The sequence below is a fragment of the Leishmania infantum genome, chromosome 32 (assembly GCF_000002875.2).
Source record: "Leishmania infantum JPCM5 genome chromosome 32".
Taxonomy (NCBI): Eukaryota; Euglenozoa; class Kinetoplastea; order Trypanosomatida; family Trypanosomatidae; genus Leishmania; species Leishmania infantum.
In genome coordinates this window covers 1,420,082-1,444,397 of record NC_009416.2, presented here as the reverse complement: position 1 = coordinate 1,444,397, position 24,316 = coordinate 1,420,082, and the positions used below count along the sequence as shown (strand labels likewise).

Sequence of the window (24,316 nt, the reverse complement as noted above, 5' to 3'; positions counted from 1 at the left end):
GGAGTCGCCTTCAGTGGCGCCCAGCGACGTTGAGCTGGCAGATGAAGAGCTGGAAAATGACTAAGTTTGCGTAGGGGGCCGGAAAAGAAAGAAGCAAAGGAAGAGGTGATGCGTGTTTGAATACGATCCCCCGTTATGTCAGCACGAGAAGGGCAGCGGGCACAGAGTGCATGTCAGTTATGCGAGTGTATCTACTGCTCACTCCGTAGGCGGTTGCAGACGGGCCCACAACAACGGCAAGCCCACAGATAGGTGAGTTGCGCACTCGAAGAGAGGGAGGCAGGTGGAGAACGCAAGAAGAAGGAAATGGAGCCGCGGAGAGGAGAATTTCGCATATATGCCGATGCACACATGTAGAGACAAGCTCACGTGGCACATCAAATGTGGTAGCGTCAGCATCGTGGAGAAAGAGAAACCAACGCCAGGAATGATGCCATGGCACAGACCCGCACTGCTTGATGCAGATGCACCAACTCACACCCTATGCGAAGAGGCCATCGCATGCGCCCCCCCTCCTGCGCGTTCCACAAAACGCATTTTTTTTCACCCTTCAGCGCGCCCACCTTCCACCCACGGACAAGTCCACAACTAGCACACGCATACACAACCACCGCTCATCTACCTCTGTCGCACTGCGGCTACATCCTGGCCGTCTAGGACGAACCGTCCTGCCGTCGTGTTGGGGGCATGCGTCTTGCGGGCTCTGCTCGTCCTTCCTCGTCCCTTCTTCCGATGCCGGCTGCGGGATCGGTCGCCAGACGGAAACTCGGGTGGGCGGCATACCTTGACTCAAGGCGGCAGCGTCCACGGTCCTGCTCGAGAGCGGAAGTGGCAGCGCCTATCGTGTGGGTAGACGGGGGATGCCGACCTGGCGTCGGAGAGCAGTGGGACCATATCTGTAGCCCGTGCAGTTGGTGTCGGTGTCTTTGGCACGGCCAAAGTTGCGAGCTTGTCCACCTTATCCATGTGCTACCATCCGCAATGGCCACCGGCAAACGATATTGAGGGGGCGCACGCGACGGGCCAGCAGCGCCAGAACTTGCGCCCAGATACATCGCAGCATGCCATCCTCCACCGCTGCAGGGACAGTGCTGAGCGCCATGCGGAGGGGGAGCGCGTGCGTAACAACGGCAGCATTTGATTTTCCTGTGTCGCAGCCGATCGAGCTGTCCTTGCAGCGCGTCAAGTACCGGCATCAGTGCTTCACACTCAGCGTCGTGGCTGCAAGCAAGGCAGCCACAGGCTCTTCTCGCTGCGCGCACGAGTGCATGATGGTTGTTCGGCATCGCGCCCGCTCTTGATCTTGTGCCTGTCTATACCGCGCCATCTGCCCGCAGCTCGCCGGCGAGCGGTATGCTGGGCCTGCACACGACGGCTGCGCATGAGAAAGGTGCACGCGTGCGGGGCTTCGACGGGTGTCAATGCCTGCACACCGGCATGAAAGCTGCGAAAGTGTTGTGTCGACACCGCCATCCGGCCTGCACACCTCCCTCGCCAAATGCGCACGGCAGCCCCCTGGCGTGGCCTCAGAGGGATGTACAGGCGTGCGCGGCGGAGCGGCACTATGGAGCGGAAGGACAGTGGATCAGCTTCTCTGAGCAAGCCTCTGTTGTCTGCGCTTTTCGGGGTAGGCGCTGCGGCTGCGGCTGCTTTGGCGTGAAGGTGCTCAAGGGCCCTCCCACGGCCTTTGATTAGCAAGATCCACCAAGAATGTCGAGCGCGCAAGATACCACAGCAGCGTCGCAGCATCCATCACGTTTCCGTAAAGCTCGCACCTATGGCTGTGCGGGTTCACATCAGTGTACCTGGGTGTCGTGAAGCGTGTATTTTTGTGGATCAGGGGAGGGGGAGGGGGCGCAACTCGCCCAGAGCGACACATTCGCTTACACCTTCGCATGGAAGATGCTGATGAAACGCGACTGTATGCATCATGACGTGCAGGCGAGGCGCACCTTGGCGAGTAAGGAGATGCCGGAGTGGCCCCCCTACTCACCAGGCTAGGGGGTGCAGCCGGGCAGAACAGAGATGGCGAAGGCCGGCAAGGCACGCTCCCGACGACACAAGTCCGGCAAGCTCACGCTGCGGGCTCCGAGAGCGGCGCCACTGGATCCCAGACCGGCTGATTCGGTGTGGTGGGGCGGAAGTACGCATCGATGGCCTCCGCCGCAACCTCGGCAACAGTTGACGGTTGCCATTTCGGCTTCTTGTCTTTATCGATGAGCAGGGCTCGCACACCTTCGCGAAAGTCGTGTTCCGCCATGATGCGCTGGGAAACGCAGTACTCCATCTGGAACGCCTCCACGGGTGTGCTCAGCTTCGCGCCGCGCTTCAGCAGCTCCAGTGCGAGCGTCATTGCCGTCGGGGAGAAGGAGGGCATGAGATCCGCCGCTGCCTTGGTCAGCGGATCCGTCTGCGCATTCGCTCTGCACGCGTCCAAGATGGACGATACGGTTAGATCTGCCGTGATGTCAAAATGATCGGCGAGAGAAGAAATGGAATAGGCGATGGTGCATGGTGGCAGCTGCGCTATCGGTGTCGTGTACTTGTCCAGCACCGCCTCCACATCACCTGCGTCCGACATCGAGACGAGAGCCTGCTCCAGCTCGCCCATCTTGGCAGATGGCACAAAGTGTGTTGCAAGCCCAAGGTGCACAAGGTCGGCCCCGCGGAGCCGGTGGCCGGTGAGCCCCATATAGAGCCCCAGCCCAGGCACCGACAGCCGCGGCAGGAACCACGAAGCCCCTACGTCGGGGAACATACCTATGGCCACCTCAGGCATTGCAAAGCACGCCTTCTCCGACGCCACCCGATAAGCGCTTCCAATCGATAAGCCAGCGCCGCCGCCGAGCACGTAGCCGTCCCACAAGCACACCTGCCCAGCAGGAATGATGCTCGCCTTGTAGTCTACTTGGTACTCCCAGTAGAAGAATTCACGACCGCATCCGGGCGGGTTGTTCGTCGCGAGGCCGATCACATCGCCGCCGGCGCAGAATGCCTTTGTGCCCGCCCCGGTGAGGATGTACAGGGATGACGGAGGAGCTGGCTCTGTCACGTACAGACGGTGCAGCTCCCGTATCATGCCATAATCCAGCGCGTTCAGTGAATTGGGCCGGTTGAGGGTAATGTGGCGCGCATGCGGGTAGTCTTTGCACAGCACGCTCGCGCTGCAACGCGCGCCCGTGCGATACATTATGTGCTCGTGCACACCAGTGCCTTTGAGGCCCTCGCGTTTGTCTTAGATACGACCGCAACTCGAGAAAGGAAGGGTACCGGAAAAGGCGATCAGCGAGGGACGGCTTTGGGCAGGAGAAGCACCTCAGATAATATATATATATATATATACATATATAGCCCCTGACGCTCCAGTAGGTGCGCGATGCTGTATACGAGGGTGCGTGCGTGCCCAGCAAGCTTGCCCACCCGAGTGCAAGTGTGCCGCGCCGTAGGACCCTTGCCTTTAAAGAAACCTTGGTGAGTGCGTCCCAGCGAGGCGAGCGGAGGAAGATGCCAAAGTGCAGAGCGCTGATAGAGCAGCGTTGCCGCCCGCAAGCGGGTGCGCGACGCAGAGGGAGGGGGCGGATAGAAGAGAAACACAAGGGCAAATGGACGATGAGGTCCGCAGCTCAAGCCGCAAGCCGTAGGGCTAGGAAACCTCGGCAGAGCACAAACGCCAACACTCAAGCACCTTCGCCCCGTCAGAGGACGCCCACCGAGAGCTGAAAAAGGCCGTGCGCTGTGGCGCACGGCCGTGAGCACCCGAGGGATGAGCAGCGGCACCCACCACTGGTAATGGGCCATCAGCGGTGTTCATGCCCACCTCGTTGGTAGAGACACGCATGTCGGCAAAACCCTCACAGTGTTGCGCCGAGTGCGGCGACGCCGCCTCTCTCCCTTTGCATTAGCCGAGCAGCTGCTCCCGAGTTTCTGTCCGCAGGATGGCCAACGGGCGGTTCACTCCACACCCTCATCTCCCGCTCACACTAACCGAAACAGCATAAAGGCCAATAAACAGCTGACGCGTAGAAGAACTGCGTGAAGCATCGCCACCGGGGAAGACAACTACGCAGCCCAGGGCCATACATCCATCACCGAAGATAGCAGGAGGTACAACACCGCCGTCACCCCACAGGACTCGCCTGCGCACGGTAACAACAAAAAAAAAAAACACCGAAACACGCGCGTCAATCCGTTCCACTTCCGAAAATTCGCAAGCCCTCCACGAGAAAAAGCTGCTGCTTCACGAGCTCCACATCGACTTCGTCCACGGACCCCACCGTCCACTGCGGGCGCTTCTCCTTCGTGACAAACAGCGCCTCCACGCCCTTCGCCAGCTCATCCACACAAATGGAAGTCTGAATCGCCGTGTAGTCGCCACGGAAGCTCTCCATCACGGTGTTGCACCCAGGTGTGTGCTGCCGCTTCATGTTCTCCAGCGCAAGCGTCATGCCCAGCGGCGAGTTGCGCTCCATCACCTTCAGCGTGCTCGCAGCGAACGCGCTGCCGTCCGCGCGCAGCACATCCATGATGTCGCGCAGGTGCGTCGACGGAGTGATCGCGCCGAACGCCTTCGCCAGCACAGGCGCGTTCTCCGCCAGCGTGAACGGCGGCACAGCAACGTCCTCGCTGAACCCTCGGAGGCACTCCTCGACGCCCTCCGACGACGGCAGCGCCGCCAGCGCAGCCTCCACAGCGCCGAACTTCTCCACAGGGATGTAGTGCGTCGCCAGGCCCGCGTGGAACACGTCCGCGCCTTGCAGCGTGTTGCCCGTGATCGCAAGGTACATGCCAAGCCCGCATATCGGCAGCGACGAGAACACCCAGCTCGTCGCAACGTCGTTCGCGCCGCCGATCTGCGTCTCCGGCATCGCGAACCGCGTCGTCTCGCACGCAACGCGGTAACGGCTGTGCACCGACACGCCCACGCCGCTCCCCAGCACGTGCCCCGCCCACATCGCCACCTGCGTGCGCCGCATCACCGCAATGTGCGAGTCCACCTCGTACTCCAGGCGGTAGAACAGCGGGTTGTGCGTGTCTTTCTCGGGTCCTGTGAGGGCCTTCAGGTCGCCACCAGCACAGAAGCTGCGCCGCCCGTCACCGCGCACAACGTACACGGCATCCTCGTTCGGGTGCGGCTCTGTGATGTACAGGCGATGCAGGTCCTGCACCATCGGCAACGACATGGCGTTCAACGCATCGGGCCGGCTCAACGTGATGGTGCGGCAGGTGGCAGTGTCGGTGAAGAGAGCCGCGCCCGGGCTCTTGATGCAAGTGACAGCACTGTGCATGGTGGTATGCTCAGCTCACGGCGGCCCGTCCCGCAGATAGATGCGCGCGTCCGAAGGCGGGGCGGGGCTGCGCTGGGCTGGGCTGGTGCGCACCGATAAACCGAAGGGAAGGATGCACGGAGGAGTGAGGCGCGCTACGCGAACGGTTCTGCGCGACGCGTCGACGAGGATGCAGGGTGAGAAGCAACGACGCGGGTGAATGGCGATGAAAAAACGAGAAGGGAGGTCAGGAAGAGGGGTTACCGCCAAATGCCACTGTGCGGGGGGGGGGGGAAGACGCGGAATGATGGAGAGAAGAGAAAGTAGGCGTGGAATACCTTGTCGATGCGCGCGCGTGTGGTGGAGGGTGGAGGGCGTGGGAAGGGGGGAGGGGGTCTTGTACGCGCAACGAGGGCGCCGAAGGATGCATAAAGGGACAGAGAGGAGCAGTAGTGGTTGGGTGGGACAGATGCGATCTGCCCGTGGGAAAAGTCTATGTGTTTTGGAGGGTTCACTTGACTTGCACGGTCAGGGGGTGGGAGGGCAACGAAGTGAGTGCGCCGCCACACGCAGAGGAGACGAGAGAAGACGCAGCGGCCAAGTGCACGGCCAGAGAGTACCCCGTCCGTCATGCCGGCACGCGTGGTAATGGTCTCCCTATCCTCCAGCTCGACCTGTGCATGCTGCTTGGGCGGTGCTGGCCGCGAGAGCTCCGTCGCGCTGACTGGGCGGGGTGCTTAAGGTCCACCTTGGCCCCAGCGTACACACGCACACAGAGAGGGAGAAAGGGATTTTTGTGCAGGTGTCGCTCCCTTCATTGCCTTGTGGTTTTGCCTTCAGTGGGTGACGAAGACGCGAGTGGTCAGCAAGCCGACTCTTTCATCCCTGCCACTGTTCCACGTATCCCACCCTGCTGGGATCGCTTGCAAGGCGACGCATGTGAAAGAGAAGCCGGACGTGGGCGGGGCGGGGGTGCGGAGGCGGAAACGGTGGAGGTCTGGTGGCACCATCGCGCGCACTAGAAAAAAAAAGAGGAAAGCGAAAGAAAGAAGACATATAAAGGTAGATCAAAAGAAGGGGAGGATGAGAGTTGTCCAGGAATGTGAGGAACGAGGAGACGGTGGTGGCGGCGCCGTTATGAAACGGGAAGGTGAGGGCGGCGGTCTTGCTCTCTTCCGTGCCAACCCGCCCCGCTTCAGGAGACAGGCAAGGCGGTGGAGAAAAAGATGAGCGCGAAGACGCGCACACGCACAGGCAGGCAGGCAGGCACGCAGAAACATGCGCGCACACATGGAAAGGGGCACACAGACGAGGAAAACGGGAGGAGAGGGGAGGGGAGGGATGAAGAAGCCAAGAAGGTGGCGAAGTCACTGACGGTGGAAGCCCAAAAACAAAAACGAAAACGCAGGAACGGCAGACAAAGAGAAGACAAACAAGGAAACGTTAGAGAGCACAGAGGCGAGAGAGTGGCGAGGGAGTGGGGGTGTGTGGGGAGTTGGGGGAAGTCGGGGGAGTGTGGAATAGAAGCGGGAATAGCGTGGAAAGGCATTGAAACACGAGTACGAAAAAAAAACGAGAAAAAAAATGCACATATGTGTGCGCATGTCTATGGGTGTGTGCAGACACCCACGAGTGGGTATTGTCCTCCCCCACCAACAACACCACTTATTCCTAGTGCACAGGGGCCAAAGCATATTGGGCTGCCTCCCTAACGCCCACGCATCGCCTTGAACGTCATCGGACCCATCCGCCACTCCCCCTTTCCATCCGCTCTTGACCGCCCAGTCACACGAGCACCGAGATCAAGGCGAGCGGTGGAAGAGGGAGAGCGCCCAGCCGCGAATGAACGTGCGTTCCCACGAGCACGTGTGTCGCCCGCAAAAACATGTACAGAGCCAGACATGTGAGACTGGGTGTGTACGTCCTGACAGGCTCGAGGAGGGTGGAGGGGCGGAGAGGGGGTAGAAGCGTAGAAGGTGGGGAGGGGTGTGGAGAAAGACCGCTGCAATAAGGATGCCTCACTGCGTGCACAACGAGAGAGTACAAGACGTAAAAGTGACAGGAAAAAGTCGGTTAAAAAGCTTCAGAGAGAGAGAGACGCAGCGCTGCACTCGCGGTGCGAGACCCACCACCACATCATCATCCTTGTGCCACGTACGCATTTGTTGTTCTGCCTTTTTGCCCCTCATTTTACCACCTCTCCACCGCCGCAGACATCGGTAAGGGGGAGGGAGGTGGTGGTTCTGCCGTGGATAGCGAGATGGGGAAAACTAGGGATAGGCGAGGAAGCTATTTGCTGAGGCCGATGAACAGGCGTGGCCACCTGCCACACCACGGCACCAGGACATCGACGCCGTGCGAGCAAGGGAGCGAGAGGGGGAGTAGCCGGGGAGAGAAACAAATATAAAGACAAAGAGAGCAAGTTAAAACGAGAGGCCCAAAAAGAGAAAGATGCATCGAAGGCAAGACAGGAAGAGGGGAAGAGGGGAAGACCTGAGAAAAGGCGGAGAGAAAAGAGTACACCGCAAGCCTGCACGCCAGCAGTCGTGCGGATCATTTTATATGTGCGTGCGCTCGTGCGCGCGGAGATGTGTGGCATGCAGATGTCCGTGACTGCATTCCAAAACACGAAAAGAAGGCGAGGGCGGCGTCTGACGCGGAGAAGTATAGCGGATGAATGCCCTAGCGGAAAGAAGAAAAGCACAAGCACAAAGTAAAAAACAAAAACAAAGGACGCCTGGACGCTTAGCACTCCTCGCCTCGCGCCCTACCCACTTCATCTGCCATCCTTCTCACTTGCTCCCCCTTCCCTCCAGCTCTTCGGCTCGCACGCATGCGCGTACCCTTCACACTCTACCGCAGTGCGCGCACGCGAAGCATAACTGGAGGGTGCAGGAGGACAGGAGAGATGGGGGAGAGGGTGCGGAAGTGAGCGACAGCGCAGAAGAGGCCAAGCGGAAGCCGGTGAACAAAAATGAGACGCACATCATCCCTCTGTGGGAAGCGGTGCCCTTAACCCTCGGCGAGGGCATCCTCTCCGGAAACAAGAGCCCAGCCACAACCGATCCAATAAACTCGAAGACGTGAAAACAAAACCAAGCGCATACACACACTAAGCTGTAGACTGTGCGGAGGTGGCTTAGCCCATATGCACCGAATACGAAAAAAAAAGCACAGAAGAGGTAGCGTGTGAACACCCCACAACCGCGGCCTCGCGCCCGCAAGCTGAAACGGAAACGCACACGCCGAGCCGGCCGCAGGTCCCCCGTAAGCAAGACCGTCCTTTACCTTCTGCAGTGCCAACACGCCCACAGTCACACTCCACACGTGTACACGCACAATGCGGCATCAAGGCGCCGGCACAGCACTCGTGGCAAAGAAAGGTCGACGCCTACAGAGCCGCGAATATGTGAGACGAGCCTTTCCTACAAGGGCACCGTGCTCTCCGTCATAACAAACTGCTGCTTCACGAGCTCCACATCGACTTCGTCCACGGACCCCACCGTCCACTGCGGGCGCTTCTCCTTCGTGACAAACAGCGCCTCCACGCCCTTCGCCAGCTCATCCACACAAATGGAAGTCTGAATCGCCGTGTAGTCGCCACGGAAGCTCTCCATCACGGTGTTGCACCCAGGTGTGTGCTGCCGCTTCATGTTCTCCAGCGCAAGCGTCATGCCCAGCGGCGAGTTGCGCTCCATCACCTTCAGCGTGCTCGCAGCGAACGCGCTGCCGTCCGCGCGCAGCACATCCATGATGTCGCGCAGGTGCGTCGACGGAGTGATCGCGCCGAACGCCTTCGCCAGCACAGGCGCGTTCTCCGCCAGCGTGAACGGCGGCACAGCAACGTCCTCGCTGAACCCTCGGAGGCACTCCTCGACGCCCTCCGACGACGGCAGCGCCGCCAGCGCAGCCTCCACAGCGCCGAACTTCTCCACAGGGATGTAGTGCGTCGCCAGGCCCGCGTGGAACACGTCCGCGCCTTGCAGCGTGTTGCCCGTGATCGCAAGGTACATGCCAAGCCCGCATATCGGCAGCGACGAGAACACCCAGCTCGTCGCAACGTCGTTCGCGCCGCCGATCTGCGTCTCCGGCATCGCGAACCGCGTCGTCTCGCACGCAACGCGGTAACGGCTGTGCACCGACACGCCCACGCCGCTCCCCAGCACGTGCCCCGCCCACATCGCCACCTGCGTGCGCCGCATCACCGCAATGTGCGAGTCCACCTCGTACTCCAGGCGGTAGAACAGCGGGTTGTGCGTGTCTTTCTCGGGTCCTGTGAGGGCCTTCAGGTCGCCACCAGCACAGAAGCTGCGCCGCCCGTCACCGCGCACAACGTACACGGCATCCTCGTTCGGGTGCGGCTCTGTGATGTACAGGCGATGCAGGTCCTGCACCATCGGCAACGACATGGCGTTCAACGCATCGGGCCGGCTCAACGTGATGGTGCGGCAGGTGGCAGTGTCGGTGAAGAGAGCCGCGCCCGGGCTCTTGATGCAAGTGACAGCACTGTGCATGGTGGTATGCTCAGCTCACGGCGGCCCGTCCCGCAGATAGATGCGCGCGTCCGAAGGCGGGGCGGGGCTGCGCTGGGCTGGGCTGGTGCGCACCGATAAACCGAAGGGAAGGATGCACGGAGGAGTGAGGCGCGCTACGCGAACGGTTCTGCGCGACGCGTCGACGAGGATGCAGGGTGAGAAGCAACGACGCGGGTGAATGGCGATGAAAAAACGAGAAGGGAGGTCAGGAAGAGGGGTTACCGCCAAATGCCACTGTGCGGGGGGGGGGGGAAGACGCGGAATGATGGAGAGAAGAGAAAGTAGGCGTGGAATACCTTGTCGATGCGCGCGCGTGTGGTGGAGGGTGGAGGGCGTGGGAAGGGGGGAGGGGGTCTTGTACGCGCAACGAGGGCGCCGAAGGATGCATAAAGGGACAGAGAGGAGCAGTAGTGGTTGGGTGGGAGAACACAAGCATCTCACGTAAGCAAACGATGCTCTTTCTCTTGAAGCACTTATTGTGCTTGAAGCATATGAAAAGACGGAATGTGGTTGCAGAGAGATGTTGGTGCCAGGAAAGGATGGACGTCTCCTTTTTGTCTTCCTTCGATGCGGCTCGCGCTCGCGGTCCCAGTGGATGGCCACAGCAGCCAATGCGCGAGGCTCCTGACGCTGCAGTGTGCACTCTCTTGCTCCACCGCTTCGACACCTGATTCTTTGTGTGCGAATTTCTTTGGCACACGGCATGAAGTTTGTGTGTGTCGGGGGAGGGGAAGGGGGGTGCATGTGCCTGAGTATCCGGCGGAGAGTGGGTGGGGTTGCACTAGACGTCAGCTGCGCCTACCCCCGAGCTTCCGTAATCGAGAACCAATGCTGTGCAAGGTTTAAGAGTGATGTACTGAGACGTGTAGCGTTGAGAATGACAGATGTATTTCGAGGCTTCACGTATGTCGCTGCGTAAGCGAGAGAACCGCAATATTCGTTGCCTCAGTGGTAGTGAGAAGCTCTAACTTTTCCGAGCTTGACTCCTCATCTGACCCGTCCTGCATCGGCGATCGTTGGCGCCTATGAACCGGAAAGTGTGGTTGCAGCGTTTCATCGCCGTGATCGTTGTCACGGCACGGCAATGGTAGAGCAAGGGTGCGGGCCCTCTCCTTGGGCGCTTCGGGGCATACGTCGTACGTGCGGCTGCCGGTGCTCACCACGACCGTGTCGGGCCCCACCACTGCCAAGCCACTAGTCGGGCCCACAGAGGCGCCAATGTGCTCCTCTGTGCCGTCAGAGGGTATATCTCCTGGACGCCATCGGTATAACAGCACCCCGCCTGCAGAGCAGGTCGACACAAGACCACGCGAGCAACCAGAAGCGCTGTCATCGGAGGCAGCGGCGGCGTGCACATGCAGCAGGTCGAACTGGAAGACTTGGTTCGTGTGGACGGGCCTGGATAGTGTGAAGAGCGGCGCGCGTGGCTTGCGCACATCCCAGCACGCGATGCGGCTATCTCCTTGACTCCCCCCGGCGTAGACGCAGTATGGGTCGGAGCCGTCGATGCCGCTTCGTATCACCTGCACGCCCCGCTTAAGCCCATGCAACTCCGCCACCGGGCACCGCTTCCGGCAGTCGATGAGGTGCACCGACGGCGCATCGTAGCTCCCCACCGCCAGTAGCGAGACTGTGCCCTGCCACTGGCAGTCATGCATAGCGGACACCATCCCTTTGCCGCGCTTGTCGCTGTACGACCAGATGGGCTGGCTGCCCTCAGCCATGATGTCGAACACGCGCACCTGAGTGACATCCTCGAAGCCGCCGTAGCCACCAGCGATCCAGTGCTGGTGCGTCGGCGCCTTGAACCAACACAGTGCGTGCGCGTGGACGTGGTAGTCGCTGTCGTTCGTCGCCGTGTACGAGGCGCGCAGCTCGGCGTCCTCGAGGTCCCATATCTGTATGGGCTGGCTGTGGCACGCCGTCGCGTAGGCCGCATTTTCGGTGCCCTTCTTGAAGGGGCACCACGCAAGGTCAATGGCTGGGAAAGGAAGCTGCACTCGTGGCGCCGTCGCGTCGTCCTCTGCAACCACCACAGCGGAGTTGGTCGAAGCTGCGTAGGCCAAGGAAGGCACGTAGGCCTTGTCGCAGGTGGCAATGAGCTCGCTAGTGCTGTCTGGGGCGCTGTAGAGTCGGCGCACATGCGCCTGCTCTTTCCAAAATGTCGGCATTACTACAGCGCTCGCATGTGGGGTAAGAAGATGGGGGTGGTGACCGCTGTGTGTGCATGTGCGTGTGTGTGTGTGTGTGTGTGTGTGTGTGCAGCCGTCTGCGTTGTCGCAGCTCAGCAGCGGCACACACGAAAGCAAAAAGAGGAGAAGAGGGCGCAGAGCTGCGAACGCAGGACGTTGAACTGGGGAGAAGATGTGCAGCAAAGTCCAAAGAGGGCATGTGGTCCCGACCAGTAGCCGCTGTAAATCACTAGAGTGGATGCACAAAACGCCCGAGAAGTCTGATGCGTTGAGCGGGAGGGGGGTTGTCAGCCATCTCCGTCAGTCGCAGCGACGACTATGCCCTGACAGAGAGCTATGTTAAAACTCTTGGTGTGCATATGTTGCTGCCGCTGTGCTGGTGAGGCCGCTGACGTGAATCGGGACTGGCGGACATGATCAAACTCCGCCATTGTGATCGTCTATGTGTATGCGAGATGAGCTGCTTAGTTTCAACGATGGCATGCCGCGTTGCGCTGGCTCGCAGCCGCAGGCACTGCCAGAACAGCGCTCAACTGCTGAGCCAGCATATCGCTCTCCGTCGCCTGCTGGTGGTCGTCTGTGAGCGAACTGCGCTGCTCATCTTCCAGTCGTGCGCGCACATCGCGCAGCACCAGCTGCAGGCTCATGGACTCCATCGCGACGCCGACGTGAGCCTGCTGAAGCGTCTCGCGCTCGTATCGCTGAAGCAGATAGAGGGAGGCGGCGCTCTGTAAACGACTCTTGAGCTCGTTGACGTACATCCTGCTCGTCTTGAGGCGGCTGTAGTACGGCAACCACACCTGCTCTGCCGCCTCCTTCTCTGCCATGGCGTCGGTAAGCTGTGTTTCTGCCTCGTTTAGCTGCGCCATGAGACGTTGCAGCTTTTCGTCAAGAACTGCGTGTGACGAGGACGGGTGCGCACGCTCCTCCGCGCTCCCGCGGCCCGTCTTCTCCCCTTCCTCCTGCTGCTGCACAACTTGGTTTGCGATGAGGTGGAGCACCGGGTGAATCGCCGGGGCGGAGGTGAGGGCCGCTTTTGGCGCTGGAGTCGCTGCGTGCGACGCAGACGGCGCTAGCTCGCTCAGCTGCGGCTCGTCTCCAGGAACAGTGAGCGCAGACACCTCAGCCGACACAGACGATGCCTCTTCATGAGGCTGCGCAGTGTCCCTGTGCTGCAGGCCACTCGACTCTGCTGCAGACCCGTTCTTAGGCAAATGCGCTTCGCCGCTGGCAAAGGCATCAACATGAGCTGAGTGAGCCGCTTCCTGCCTCCCAACGTAATCAGCCTCATAGGCTGAGTACGGATCGACGTACTGGTGCATGTCCGTCGCGCGCACGCGCATGAATGGGAACGGTGCAGCCGTCGGAGGTGACGCCGATCGCCGCGACCCACTCGCTGCATGTGCCGCAGAGTCCACCGCTGCCGTAGAATCAGCCGCCTCACCGTCCATCGAGGGGTACCCCAACCGGTGCAGCCACCGATCTGAGTGACGCGCCAGCGCAGGAAGGACATGCGGTGTGCAACGAAAGACGCCATCAACGGCCACCGACTCCAGAAGCTGTACAAGGCGATGATTTGGTCGCCGCATGAGAGCAGCCCTGCCGGACGACGGAGCCGCGTGGAGGGATTCGAGAAAGGGCTGGAGGGCCAGTTCAGTTTCGGCGGCGCTGGGGGTCGAGCGGAGGAACGTGTAGAGGGTCGCTGTGGTGTCACTCAGGTCCGCGGCGATAGTCACATTCTGCAGGCTGGTTGCTTTCAAGTGAAGCACCGGTAGGGTTGTCATGATTCTATGTATATGTGGTCCACCACGGGGAGGGGGGAAGGATGAGAGGCGAGATGCGCGGCGGCAATCGGATGGCGCCGTCTCTCTCCAGGTACGTATGTGTGCAGCAGCGCACAGAGGACAGACGTGGGAGCCACAGCTGGACGGTGGTCCTGCAGTCTTAGCCGGCGCGCTGCGCTGTGGGTGAAAGAAAGGCAAAAAAAAAACGCTCAGCACACTTCGCGCGCACTTGACAATCACGCAATCCGGGGGGCGGGCACACCTCCACGTGTCCATCACGTGCCTTAGAGCGAGCACAGCCACCGCAAGGTAAAGGAGAGAGACAGAGAGAGGTGCAAGAGGGGAGGGGTAAAAGCGAGACACCGTGTCACCACTCGATCTGTCGATACGCGGACGTCGAGAAGGACGGCAAAAATAATAAGCAGAACAACAACACGCGCGCAGCTCCGTCATCTGCCCTCTTTACCTTGCTCTTGCTTCCACAGCGGCTACCATGCATGGGGTGAGGGCGGCCAACTGGCTGCCCCTTGCCGCGATTGGCCTTCTGGGAAACAGCGGCCACGCTTGCACATCGCACGGCACGTCTCGCGTCACTGAAACACACAAACGCACGCACACTCTCGCAAACACGCTGCGTGTTATCTCAGAGAATGTTACCGCCTGGAGCTTCGCCTTCGATGACCCCTGACCGGTGCAGCGGGACTGCTGCGCCGCGCGGGATGTGCTGCAGTTCCTCCGACTCGGCACGAGGGGCCAAATAGAGGTCAATATACTTGGTGAGAACCTGCACCCACTCGTCGCGTTCTGCCGGCGACGACGCCGCCAGCACAACTTGCTCCCGCGCCTCGTTGGGCGTGTAGTAGTCTACAGCGAAGTACGTCTTGTTCGCGTCCTTCGCCTCTGGGCAATCGTCAGGCAAGATGAGCGGCCAGCACACAGCAGCCTTCTTAAAGCGGCTGCCTCGGCTGTTGAACGTCTCGATCCAGAAGTCGGCGTGCCCGAGTGGCCGAGAGGGGTTCTGGCGGTACTCCGCTTCGGACGCGTACCACGAGATCCCAGCGCTACCGGACACAACAATGTAGTGAGGCACGAAGGAGCGACTGCCGCCGCCGAACAGGCCACTGCCCCGCACCAAGTGAAGCAGCGTGCCTTCCTTATGCGTGGCGGCAGTGGGGATGACAACGCGCGCGGGGGAGGTCGACGGGGGCGCTGCCGACGGGCTCCCGGCTCGATCGGGTGAAGTGGAGGTGGAGGAGCCTATGGAGGGACCTTTCACGGTAACCGTCACAGTGGCGGCGCTGTACACTCTCTGGGGGCTCGGTGGAGATGTGGCCGCCGCGGGTGCAGTCGCTGGTGCCGCACGAGTCCTGCCCTGCGGCCCGCAAGTGAACGCAGCTCGTGCTGCACGACTTTTTTCCAACTGCGCTGCCAGCAAGCGGCACTCCTCTTGAGCAGCGAGCATCAGCTTCTCGGCCTTCGCCTCGAAAAGCGTCGGCATGATGCTGGCAGCTCCACTGTTCCGGCGCTTTTTTCGTGGGGGAAAGGGAAGGGGGAGATGTAACTCAGAGTATGAGCCGGCCAAAACGAGAGACTAGCTGCTTCTCGCTCGGGATTCGCGGCTGATGCGACGCCAGCGCCGCCTCTGACCACGGGCGTTTGTGGCACGGAGAGAAAAGGTGGCCAAAGAGGCCGCACGCAAGAGCCGTGGAAGAAAGAAGATTGCAAGTAGGATGAGAAGGGGCATCAAGGCACAGCAAAGCCATCTGCGCACTCCCCTGCTGCACGCGCTTGGGTGCAAGCGCAACGTTTGCGCCACCCTACGCTCTCTTATCCAGTTACGGAGCGGCATCCCCGTCAAGTTCTTGCCCAACCTCATTGCGAACTCTGCAGCCTTGCCACGTAGATTACAGAGTACCACCACTGAGACTCGCCGCGACGCACCACAAAGACACGCGAACGAGGACGCGTCTGTGCGCTGGCGATGGGCAAGCCGCTTTCGGCACCGTCGCCGTCACATCCACGCTTCACCTTCTCCGTTTGTGCGTGCTTGGGTGCGCCTAATAACATGCGTTTTTACTTTTGGGTCGCTCGTTTAGAAGGTGGGGTCGACGGTGGAAGCCCCTCTTGGCTAAAGCTTTAAATCAAATCCTACCTAAACCGTGCGCGGGGCACACTCATGCACGGCATTTCGCCTCATCACACACATGCACAGGTACACACACGCACTCTCTCTCGAGAGAGAGAGTGCGTGTGTCCGACAGTGAGGCAGAGCCAGTGCGTGTCTCACGAAACACAGGAAGCAAAACAGAAACGAACATAGACTACGCAGAGAGCAATCATCGAGACAACACATTGGAAGCACATTGAAGTGTGAGAGAGACACCACTCTGTGCACTGCCACTCCCCTCATGCCGTGCAGCTTTCGCGCCCCGTCTCGCGCAATCCTCCGCACGTGCCACTGCAGCAAGACCAAAGCCAACTGGGTTGCTGTCGACCGCAGCGACGGCAGCATCTGTCCACCCGCGGCCCGTCCGTACAGCGACCCAAGCTGAGCTGCCGCAATGCGAACTGGCATGCACTCACACGCACCCACTTCAGCGCATGCTGCCACGCGATAAGCGTGGGAAAGACAACGTGACCACAAAAGGAGTAGACGAAGGCAGGCACGAGCTCAGCCGTGCGCCAGTCCTCCCTTGTCTGGCGCACGGCCGGCCAGCCTTCTACATCTCCGTGATGTACTTCTCTGTGCCGGGGATCGACACAGTGCCGGCATAGTGGTGTTTCGCCATGGCGCCCGGCTTGTTCCAGCTGGCCCACTCCATCTCCTTCGCGTACTCGTTCTGCGCCCACTGCGGCATCGCGATCCCGGGAAGGTAGAAGGCGCACTGCATGCACTGGTACCAGTCCATATTGCCGAGCATCAGCAGAGCCATGAGAGCGGTCGGGATGCCCATGATCAGGTTGCGCACCATGATGAGGCCGGCACGGTTGTCGAAGCGACCGTACTGGATAAAACTGGACCACATACGACCACCCCAGCCGCCGCACATTGTGATGGGGTAGAAGTTGTTGTACGGGGCCATCCAGCTGACACGGTTCCAGTTGATGCCCATGAAGTCACCCGCGAAGATGCGGGCGGGAAGAGAGGCCTTCGGTGGCGCCATTTGTGCGTTCTTCGTGTATGTGCGGGCGTGTGTGCGTGTTTTTTTTTGTTTGGGGGAGGGGGGTCTGCTGGGCCGAAGCGCGAATATGCAAGGGGAGTACGAAAGCAAAATGAAAGGAGAGCCGCTACGTAATTTTATCTACCTAACAAGCACCCATGCACCTTCGCCGCGACAGTGGGTGCAGCAGTCGTCGTAATAGTGGTGGGGGAGAGCGAGAGATGAGAGACGCGTGCAAGACCATGTGGAGAGGTGATGGGTGCATCGTGCGTGCAAACGAAAGCCCCATTGTGTGCCGTGACCAGAGAAGCGAAGGGGGGAGAAGAGGCGGGCGGGCGGGAGTAGATATGCACTCCCGTCTGCGTCCATGGCAGAGAGGGAAAAAATGCATCTCGTCGGCGACGAAAAGAAGGGCGACGAGGACAGCAGCACAGCGCAGTTTGTCGCGCAGGCGCGCTCATGCGTTTGGGCAGTAGCAGCATACCTCATTTCATTCTCCATTGTTTTTTTTTATAGGGAAAGGATCCAGGAAAACAACAGTGATCGCGTAAGGAGGGAGCAGACAGACAGGCCGCGTCGCCTCGGGCCTCGCATGTGTGAGTGCGTGTGCAGTCCATTCACCGGACCCCCTTCCTAGCAGGAGCAACGGCCTCCCTGCACACCCCCCCACCCGTCACTTCGGGTGTGCCGCCGTCCTCTTAGTGGGGGAAGTGGAAGGGGAGAGTATATCAGAGGCAAATTGAAAGAAGACGGACAACGCGGGAGTCAGCAAAACAGCGTGCGGCCGATGCTCAGCAGCGTGGCCTCCGTCTCCTCGTCCACCTCGGCCTTCATCTCGCGCAGCGCCTCCAAGGCACTGCGAGGGGAGTCGAGTTCAGTTGCTTCTACAATGGTGCCGACACCACTGCTGTGAGCATGCTCACCTTGTGGCACGGCGAGGGTGTCGCCGACGTTCACGCACGCCTGTCGCGCTTCTTCTCTGATACTCTCCAAGCGCTGCTTGGCCTCCTGCGTGAATGCGTCTTGATCGCGCTTATACCTCCGCAATACCTCACAGATGATGGCGCTTGTTGCGTCGTACTGCGCTTGTGCGCCGGATGCCGCCACTGTGCCTCTCGTTGAATCCTGCTCAGTTAAGGCAAGATGAAGAAGGCACCGCAGCAGCTCGCGATGCGTCGTGTCTATTGCACGGCGCACCAACGCTTCTTCGCTGTTTGCCCGCTCCGCTTCCTCCTGCAGCTCCTCCAGCGCCATCTGTAGCATTCGTGTCTCGCGCACAAGGTGCTGCCGCTGCGCCCTCACATAGTGGGCGCGGTCCCGAGTAGGATCGCCGCTGCGGTCGCTTCGATGCAGCGAAGGTACGCTCATCTGACGTCTGTACCCGCTCAGAGGATAAGAGGGGGGCCGCTAGTCGTCGCTGATTCTCTGGATCTTTAGTTGTGGTAATGGGAAGGCGGCATGAGTGAGAGAGACAGCAGACACGGCGGGAGAGACGATGAGGCAGTATGCATTTGCGTGTAAGCGCGTGTCGATAGGCACAGTAATCCCAACTCCTGCGGGCCATTGCATTCTCTGGAGAAGAACAGCGCAGCTTTCGCCTCCCGGAGAAGTGCCGGAGCGCACCCGTGAAGTCATTTGCAGCGGCAGAGCGCGCGGAGGCTCCATCCGGCATGCGTCATAGCGCGAGGTTCGCTTTCGGTTTTCTCTCCCCTCCCTCCATCGGGGGACTCCGCACAAGCCACAAAAAGGCGGCGCCGCGTGCGTTTACGCCGGCAAAGAAACCAACGAGAGCCTGAAAGCACCTGGATGAAGCATCAGAACGCGCGCAGCACACACTTGGGCACGCGTGCAACAGAGAGGGGGAGAAAAAGGGGGAGGGTCATAGATGCGCACGCGCAGCGCGCGTGCGCAGAGGGAGGAAAAGAAGCGGAAACAAGTCGAGAAGAACAGCAAGACAAAACAAATAATGCGAGACAACGAGCAAGAAGTGAGAGAAGCGTGAGTGGCAGTAAAAGAGTCCGCAGGCAGCAGAGGAGGCAGCCCACACCTCAGACATAGCCACGTGGGGGTATACCTGTGCACACGCGTGCACCGGGGGGTCGAGTCGCCAACGCTGAAGATCTGCCCCTACCACGTGGAAGACAAAACGGAAGAGGGGAAGAAAAAGGCAGCCGCGTATGCTGCACCAGGTCCGCATGGTGCGCCCTACTGCACGCCTGTGCCAGGCTGGTTTACAGAGAAAATATTGTTGGCGTCATCGGCCTCCTCCTCGTAGAAGACGGCGCCGACTTGCGTGCGGTGGCGACGGCGGTTGATCTTCTTTAGGATCGTGTTGCCAACGTCGGCAAACAGGCTCGAAGCTGCGATGATGGGGGCACTCAGCGATGCCGTCGATTCTCCCACCGCATGGGCAGAGATCCACAAGGACACGTAGTACGATGCTATCACTATCAGGCACAACAAGAAGAACTGGAACCCGGACAGGAGCTGCTGCGTCGTGTCCTCTGCACCCACCGACGGCGCAGAATCAGAAGCCGACTGTACAGAGATCGTCGGCATGGCACGCGCTAATCTACTTAATCACTGAGCGTGGTGTGGGGAGATAAGAGAACTAGAATGTGCGTGAAGCGTGTTCTCTCCTCTGCGCGCGTGTGTGTGTGTGTGTGTGTGTGTGTGTGTGTGTGTCTAAGTGCGTGTGCGTCTGCGTGTGCGCGGCTGCTCAACACCGCAGGTGCCGCAAAATGAGCAACCGTAGCAGTGGATTCGTCAAGAGCAGGCGTGCGAGAGAGCAAAATGAAAAGCCCCACGGAGAGAGGGAGGAGAGGAGATAAGAGGAGTACCTCCCGCGCCACTGTGTACCTTCATATGGCTGTGGAGACGGGTGTGTGCGCGCATAGGCGCGGAATGCATCGGAGTGGATAGCGCTGCAAAGAGCGCAGAAAGCTCCTGCAGGGAGAGCGCATAACCGGCACACAGATCCGAATTCCTAATATAGAAAGAAACCGTTGTCGGTGGAGAGGGAGGGGCTAGCATCCGAGGAGGTACATACCAGCCTTAAAGGCTCAGTCAAGTTTGGCGCGGCCCCCAGCAGAGCCCCCTATACCTCCCCGCCGGGTCCGCGAACGTACGCACTCGCACGGCTTTAGCGACATAGGAGCGCGCGCCTGTGCCAGGCAATTCTGTGCCGTTAAAGAGAGGTGGTGTGTGTGTGTGTGTGTGTGTGTGTGTGTGGCTGAGCGAAACACATGGCAGTGGAAGGAGACGCAGGAGATTAAGGGTGGCTGCGTACCCCTTTATGAGCGCGCATACGCCCATGGCAGTCCGAGAGACTCTGACGTCAAGTTCACCGCTGCGCTCGACGTCGGCGCCACTTCTGGTAGTTCGTGTCGTGCAGCCAGTCCGCCCTCCTGTCCTCTGCCTCCATGCCGGGCAAGGTAGGGCGAACCCAGAGGGCGTGAGGGTGCGCCACTCCGCCAGTCGGCACATGCTGTGCCGTGTGCACAGTCTCGTATTCGTTCTCTGTAAGCTCGAGCACCTCGTCCGTGCGTGGCGCACTCACGGCACCGCTACCGCCATCGGCATCCACCCGCGATGCGGACACGCTGGCGCTATCTACGGACGGGCTCGCCCAGAGTCGAGCAGAGCCACTGTCCTTGCAGGTGCGCCGAAGCACGTACAGCAGTGCGTCCCGCAGCGCCACTCGCCACTCCTCCAGCGCTGCAAGATGCTTGGATCGCTCTGGCATATCTGGGGGCACATCGAGGCGCACGGTAAAGTCGATGACAGACGAGGCAGGGTCACGGAGAGTGGGGTGGCGCCGGTACTCGACCTCCGCCACAACGCCAGCCGCCTCCAACTCGGCCAAGACAGCGGGGTGAAGAGCAGTGCCGGCAGTAGCAGGCGGCGCCTCCGCGCTCCCCGTTGCCTGAGCAGTGGCCTTGATCCCGGACGACGGCAGGAGCGACTCGGCAGCTGCGCCCACCCACACGTAGAACCGGCCAGACAGCTTCGCGGAGGATGGGGCGGAGAGCAGAAGATGGTTCTCAGCTGCTTTCTCCACTGCCGTGAGAAAGTTGCGCGTCTCGGCCGCCGTGTCAGTGGCCGAATCCTCAACGCCGAGCTGCCGCCGCTGCTGAACCATTGACTGCTTCTGGAGCAGGCGCAGTTGCCTGCGCAGCACGTGAGACTGGACATGCTTGAGCAGCAGCAGCTCACAAAGGGCCTTAGCGGAAAGGGTCAAGTGCGGCAGCAATCGGCGCAGGGCGCCCAGGACATCCACGTGGCACGTCGCGCTACTGATGCCGCAGTCTGCTGGTAGTGCTGGCTCAGCAGCGCCGAGGCTAGAGTCAGAGGCGGGCGCAGCGGGCAGCCGGTGGGCGCACCCTACTGGCACTCCCGCGTGAAGAATCTTCGAGACTGCCTTCGACGAGCGCCCTCGCCCCGCGACATCGGCTCGCTCCATGTTCTGCACAAACTGGAAGGTGGCCGGTGTCAGTGCCGAGACGACGTGGCTGTCCGGATGTGTCCACCAAAAGCACGGCAGGGGCGGCACACTTGCAGCCGCTCCGCCGCTTCGCCCATGTTCATGCTCCCGAAGCTGAGCTGCTGACGTTACGCGCAGGCACACCACAAAGCCGCCGTCACTGCCCGTCCGCATCGGGTCAGTTCGCCACGCCGCCTGGGCAACGGAATCGCGCAGCTCCGGGCTGTACTGCTCCGCCTCTTGCCCCGCAGATCCGTCTTCGATAGCAGCCCATGTGCTGAGGCCCGGCCGACCCTCGCTGCAGAGCAATCGCAGCAAGGAGGTGGCCTCTGGGGATGCCATGCACGCTTCCATGGCAGGTGAATCTAGCGGGACGCACTCCACGCCCAACGGTCGCCTCACATGCCCTGCAGCCGCCGCACCGTCGTCGGCCGCCCCCCTCTCCGCCGTGCACGACTGTTGCGGTAGCCGCAGCTGCAACCCGCCACCCTCCATGCGAATGCGCTGCAAAACAGCGCACACAACTGCCTCGTTCTCGATTACGTTGGCGCTCTGAGTGGCGTAGATGACCCAACCACAGCTGTCCGCCCTCACAGCATGTATGGCCGCGTAGAGCTGCTTCTGCAACTTGGAGAAGTTGGCGCTCGCCCTCTGGCAGCGTTCCACGAAGGTGTTCGGCGGCGCCCTTGACACGAAGCTGTAAGCACCGCGGCGATACGACGACGGTGTGTGCCCTCCCAACGGCGCGAGATCGGAGTCTTCGTCGGCGGCCTCTTCGTTGCCACCGGCGAGCCAGCCACGGGGGCGAACACCGTCCTGCGATGTTGCGGGAACGCACAGCACCACTCTGCTGAGAAGGCTCGAAACCGCCGCTTCTGAGCTGCCGTCCGTCAAGCTGCAACGCGGAGGCGTAAGTGGCCGCCCCCTCCGGTTTGGCGAACGAGGTTGGAGATACACCACGTTCGGGTACCGGTCCGTCACCGCCACAGCGGACTCGTCACACGGAAGTGACGCCACATTGGTCTGACGATGTTGTGACCTCAAGCCTTTGTGCTCCCCACCTTTCACCTGGTGTCGATGCGCCGCGGTGCGGCCTGTGAAAGATGCATCCTCGACGACGATCACCACACGCGCCAAGCGGTCCGCCGCGGCTGGGTCGCTGGATTCCGCCTGCGCAGCTCGAAAGAGATAATGCACGATTTCCGTGTGGTACGTGCAGGCCGTCTCGTCTCGGTCACTCGCTTGGCAGAGCACGACTTCGTAGGGTTGTGGCGCGCTATCCTCGCTGGACACAGCGGCAGCTGCAAGCCGCACACTCAGCAGCGACACCACAAGCGATATGTCGTCCACGTGGAGGACAGTATTGCTGGCCACCTGGCGCTGCAGCCAGTACATATGAGCGAGGCTTGGCGGCTGCGTTGGAAGGCTCGGAGCTGGAGCCGCCACGGCAAGCGCAGATGCAGCTGTTCTGTCGCTCGCTGCTGCCGCTGCTGGCTCTCTTGGGGCATTCGTCAGAGACACAGACCGGCCTGCGGCTGGCGATTGAGAAGAGTCTGCCCCCACGTACGGCGGCGCGTCCAGCATCATCGCACCAAGCGCATCGGCGTCGGCGATGAGGTCAACTGATGCAGCAGCGGAGGGCGACGCTGCTTGATCACCGGTGGCGCTGGGTGCTTCTTTCGGAATAAGCACGGACGATGCACAATCACCACGAATGACTGGAGTAGCAGCATCGGTGTGAGGCACCCGTGACTGCAATCGCGACGTTGCGGCGGAGAAGCAGACATGGAGCGGTGCGCCAAACGCCTGGGTGGGCGGAAGGGGCACGGCGTACAGGCACGGGTCGAAGGGCGTCGGCGCGAAGACGGGTAACGCGTAAGGCGCGCCTGCCACACCCGCCGAGCCGCTGCTCCCGATGCCGCTGTCGAGGCCCGTGGAGGCTGTGCTGTGCACCTCGAGCTGATCCCGCACCGTGAGCCGCGTCAATGGCAGGACACTGTTCACCAGGAAGAGAGGCCGTGAAGGCCGTAGCATGGTGTCCACAAACGCGTATCGTTCTGACTCGTCAATGATGCCCTGCTCCACGTAGAAGTCACCAAAGAACTCGCGCTGCACGTCACGCATTTCGCGACGGCGCTCCTCGTCCGACTGGGGGGCCGGTGGCATCTGCGTCCCATCCACTTCCTCATCCGCTGCCCCTGCCAGCTCCACAAAGAAGCGCCGCGCCAGGGCCAGCGTGGACTCGTGCATCTCCGCCACCTCATCCTCCTCCTCTTCGGCCAGATAGCGGTCTGCCGCCTCGTCTGTAGCGAATGTGATGGGCTCCGATGTAGCGCCGCTATCTCGACTGCTCGGGTCCGGCACCAGTTGAACAGGGGTCGCCTCTCGCCATGCACCGCGCAGCAGCTCCCTCTTCTCCTCACTCGACAGGTTCTTCATGTTGCCCCATTCACGCCGTATGCTAGGGGTGGGCAGCCCTCGCAGACTGCGCGGCAGGCGCTGCTTGGCGTGGTGGCCGGCCACTCGACGAGTGAGGGTCAGCATGGCCTGTGCGTGATATCGGTGACCGCACACGCGGCACGTGTGGGGGGAGGGGGTATTCCTGATTGCGCGTTCGCGCGTGTATGTGTGGCGACGTGGATGGCACGGCCCCCTTCCCGCTTCGCTGCGGGTTGGCGCATGGCAGTCCCGCACAGGCGTGCAGAGAAAGCGAAAAGAAGCGAAGAGGCAGAGAGGAAGAGTCGGTGTGCCGTGATCGGCCAACAAGATGCAAGGCAGTCAACGGGCTGAAGTGCATTGGGGCGAGAGCAACAGCAGCAGCAGCAGCAGGCAGGCAGGCAGGCAGAAGCCGGTGCCAGCATGTGCCTCGCTTCTCTCGCGAGCGTTCTCTGTAAGCA

General features: G+C 61.0%; 10 protein-coding genes across 10 annotated transcripts; all 10 read right to left on the bottom strand.

The window, feature by feature from the left end:
- Window positions 1-2,074: 2,074 nt before the first annotated feature.
- LINJ_32_3830 (putative 3-hydroxyisobutyryl-coenzyme A hydrolase) lies at window positions 2,075-3,190 on the bottom strand (the record flags this gene model as incomplete). Its single annotated transcript, XM_001468018.1, has 1 exon — window positions 2,075-3,190. One exon carries the CDS (start codon window positions 3,188-3,190, stop codon window positions 2,075-2,077), a length of 1,116 nt encoding a protein of 371 aa, XP_001468055.1.
- A 991-nt stretch (window positions 3,191-4,181) lies between these two features.
- Window positions 4,182-5,285, bottom strand: LINJ_32_3820 (3-hydroxyisobutyryl-coenzyme a hydrolase-like protein; the record flags this gene model as incomplete). The annotated part of the gene is made up of 1 exon (XM_001468017.1): window positions 4,182-5,285. The coding sequence occupies one exon, from the start codon at window positions 5,283-5,285 to the stop codon at window positions 4,182-4,184; it is 1,104 nt and encodes a 367-aa protein (XP_001468054.1).
- A 3,404-nt stretch (window positions 5,286-8,689) lies between these two features.
- LINJ_32_3810 (3-hydroxyisobutyryl-coenzyme a hydrolase-like protein) lies at window positions 8,690-9,778 on the bottom strand (the record flags this gene model as incomplete). The annotated part of the gene is made up of 1 exon (XM_001468016.1): window positions 8,690-9,778. The coding sequence occupies one exon, from the start codon at window positions 9,776-9,778 to the stop codon at window positions 8,690-8,692; it is 1,089 nt and encodes a 362-aa protein (XP_001468053.1).
- A 920-nt stretch (window positions 9,779-10,698) lies between these two features.
- Window positions 10,699-11,970, bottom strand: LINJ_32_3800 (conserved hypothetical protein; the record flags this gene model as incomplete). Its single annotated transcript, XM_001468015.1, has 1 exon — window positions 10,699-11,970. The coding sequence occupies one exon, from the start codon at window positions 11,968-11,970 to the stop codon at window positions 10,699-10,701; it is 1,272 nt and encodes a 423-aa protein (XP_001468052.1).
- A 491-nt stretch (window positions 11,971-12,461) lies between these two features.
- On the bottom strand, window positions 12,462-13,580 carry LINJ_32_3790 (conserved hypothetical protein; the record flags this gene model as incomplete). Its single annotated transcript, XM_003392677.1, has 1 exon — window positions 12,462-13,580. The coding sequence occupies one exon, from the start codon at window positions 13,578-13,580 to the stop codon at window positions 12,462-12,464; it is 1,119 nt and encodes a 372-aa protein (XP_003392725.1).
- An 838-nt stretch (window positions 13,581-14,418) lies between these two features.
- Window positions 14,419-15,237, bottom strand: LINJ_32_3780 (conserved hypothetical protein; the record flags this gene model as incomplete). Its single annotated transcript, XM_001468014.1, has 1 exon — window positions 14,419-15,237. One exon carries the CDS (start codon window positions 15,235-15,237, stop codon window positions 14,419-14,421), a length of 819 nt encoding a protein of 272 aa, XP_001468051.1.
- A 1,258-nt stretch (window positions 15,238-16,495) lies between these two features.
- LINJ_32_3770 (conserved hypothetical protein) lies at window positions 16,496-16,939 on the bottom strand (the record flags this gene model as incomplete). The annotated part of the gene is made up of 1 exon (XM_001468013.1): window positions 16,496-16,939. The coding sequence occupies one exon, from the start codon at window positions 16,937-16,939 to the stop codon at window positions 16,496-16,498; it is 444 nt and encodes a 147-aa protein (XP_001468050.1).
- Window positions 16,940-17,701: 762 nt separating this feature from the next.
- Window positions 17,702-18,304, bottom strand: LINJ_32_3760 (conserved hypothetical protein; the record flags this gene model as incomplete). The annotated part of the gene is made up of 1 exon (XM_001468012.1): window positions 17,702-18,304. The coding sequence occupies one exon, from the start codon at window positions 18,302-18,304 to the stop codon at window positions 17,702-17,704; it is 603 nt and encodes a 200-aa protein (XP_001468049.1).
- An 837-nt stretch (window positions 18,305-19,141) lies between these two features.
- Window positions 19,142-19,495, bottom strand: LINJ_32_3750 (conserved hypothetical protein; the record flags this gene model as incomplete). Its single annotated transcript, XM_001468011.1, has 1 exon — window positions 19,142-19,495. The coding sequence occupies one exon, from the start codon at window positions 19,493-19,495 to the stop codon at window positions 19,142-19,144; it is 354 nt and encodes a 117-aa protein (XP_001468048.1).
- A 784-nt stretch (window positions 19,496-20,279) lies between these two features.
- Window positions 20,280-23,963, bottom strand: LINJ_32_3740 (conserved hypothetical protein; the record flags this gene model as incomplete). Its single annotated transcript, XM_001468010.1, has 1 exon — window positions 20,280-23,963. The coding sequence occupies one exon, from the start codon at window positions 23,961-23,963 to the stop codon at window positions 20,280-20,282; it is 3,684 nt and encodes a 1,227-aa protein (XP_001468047.1).
- Window positions 23,964-24,316: the final 353 nt, after the last annotated feature.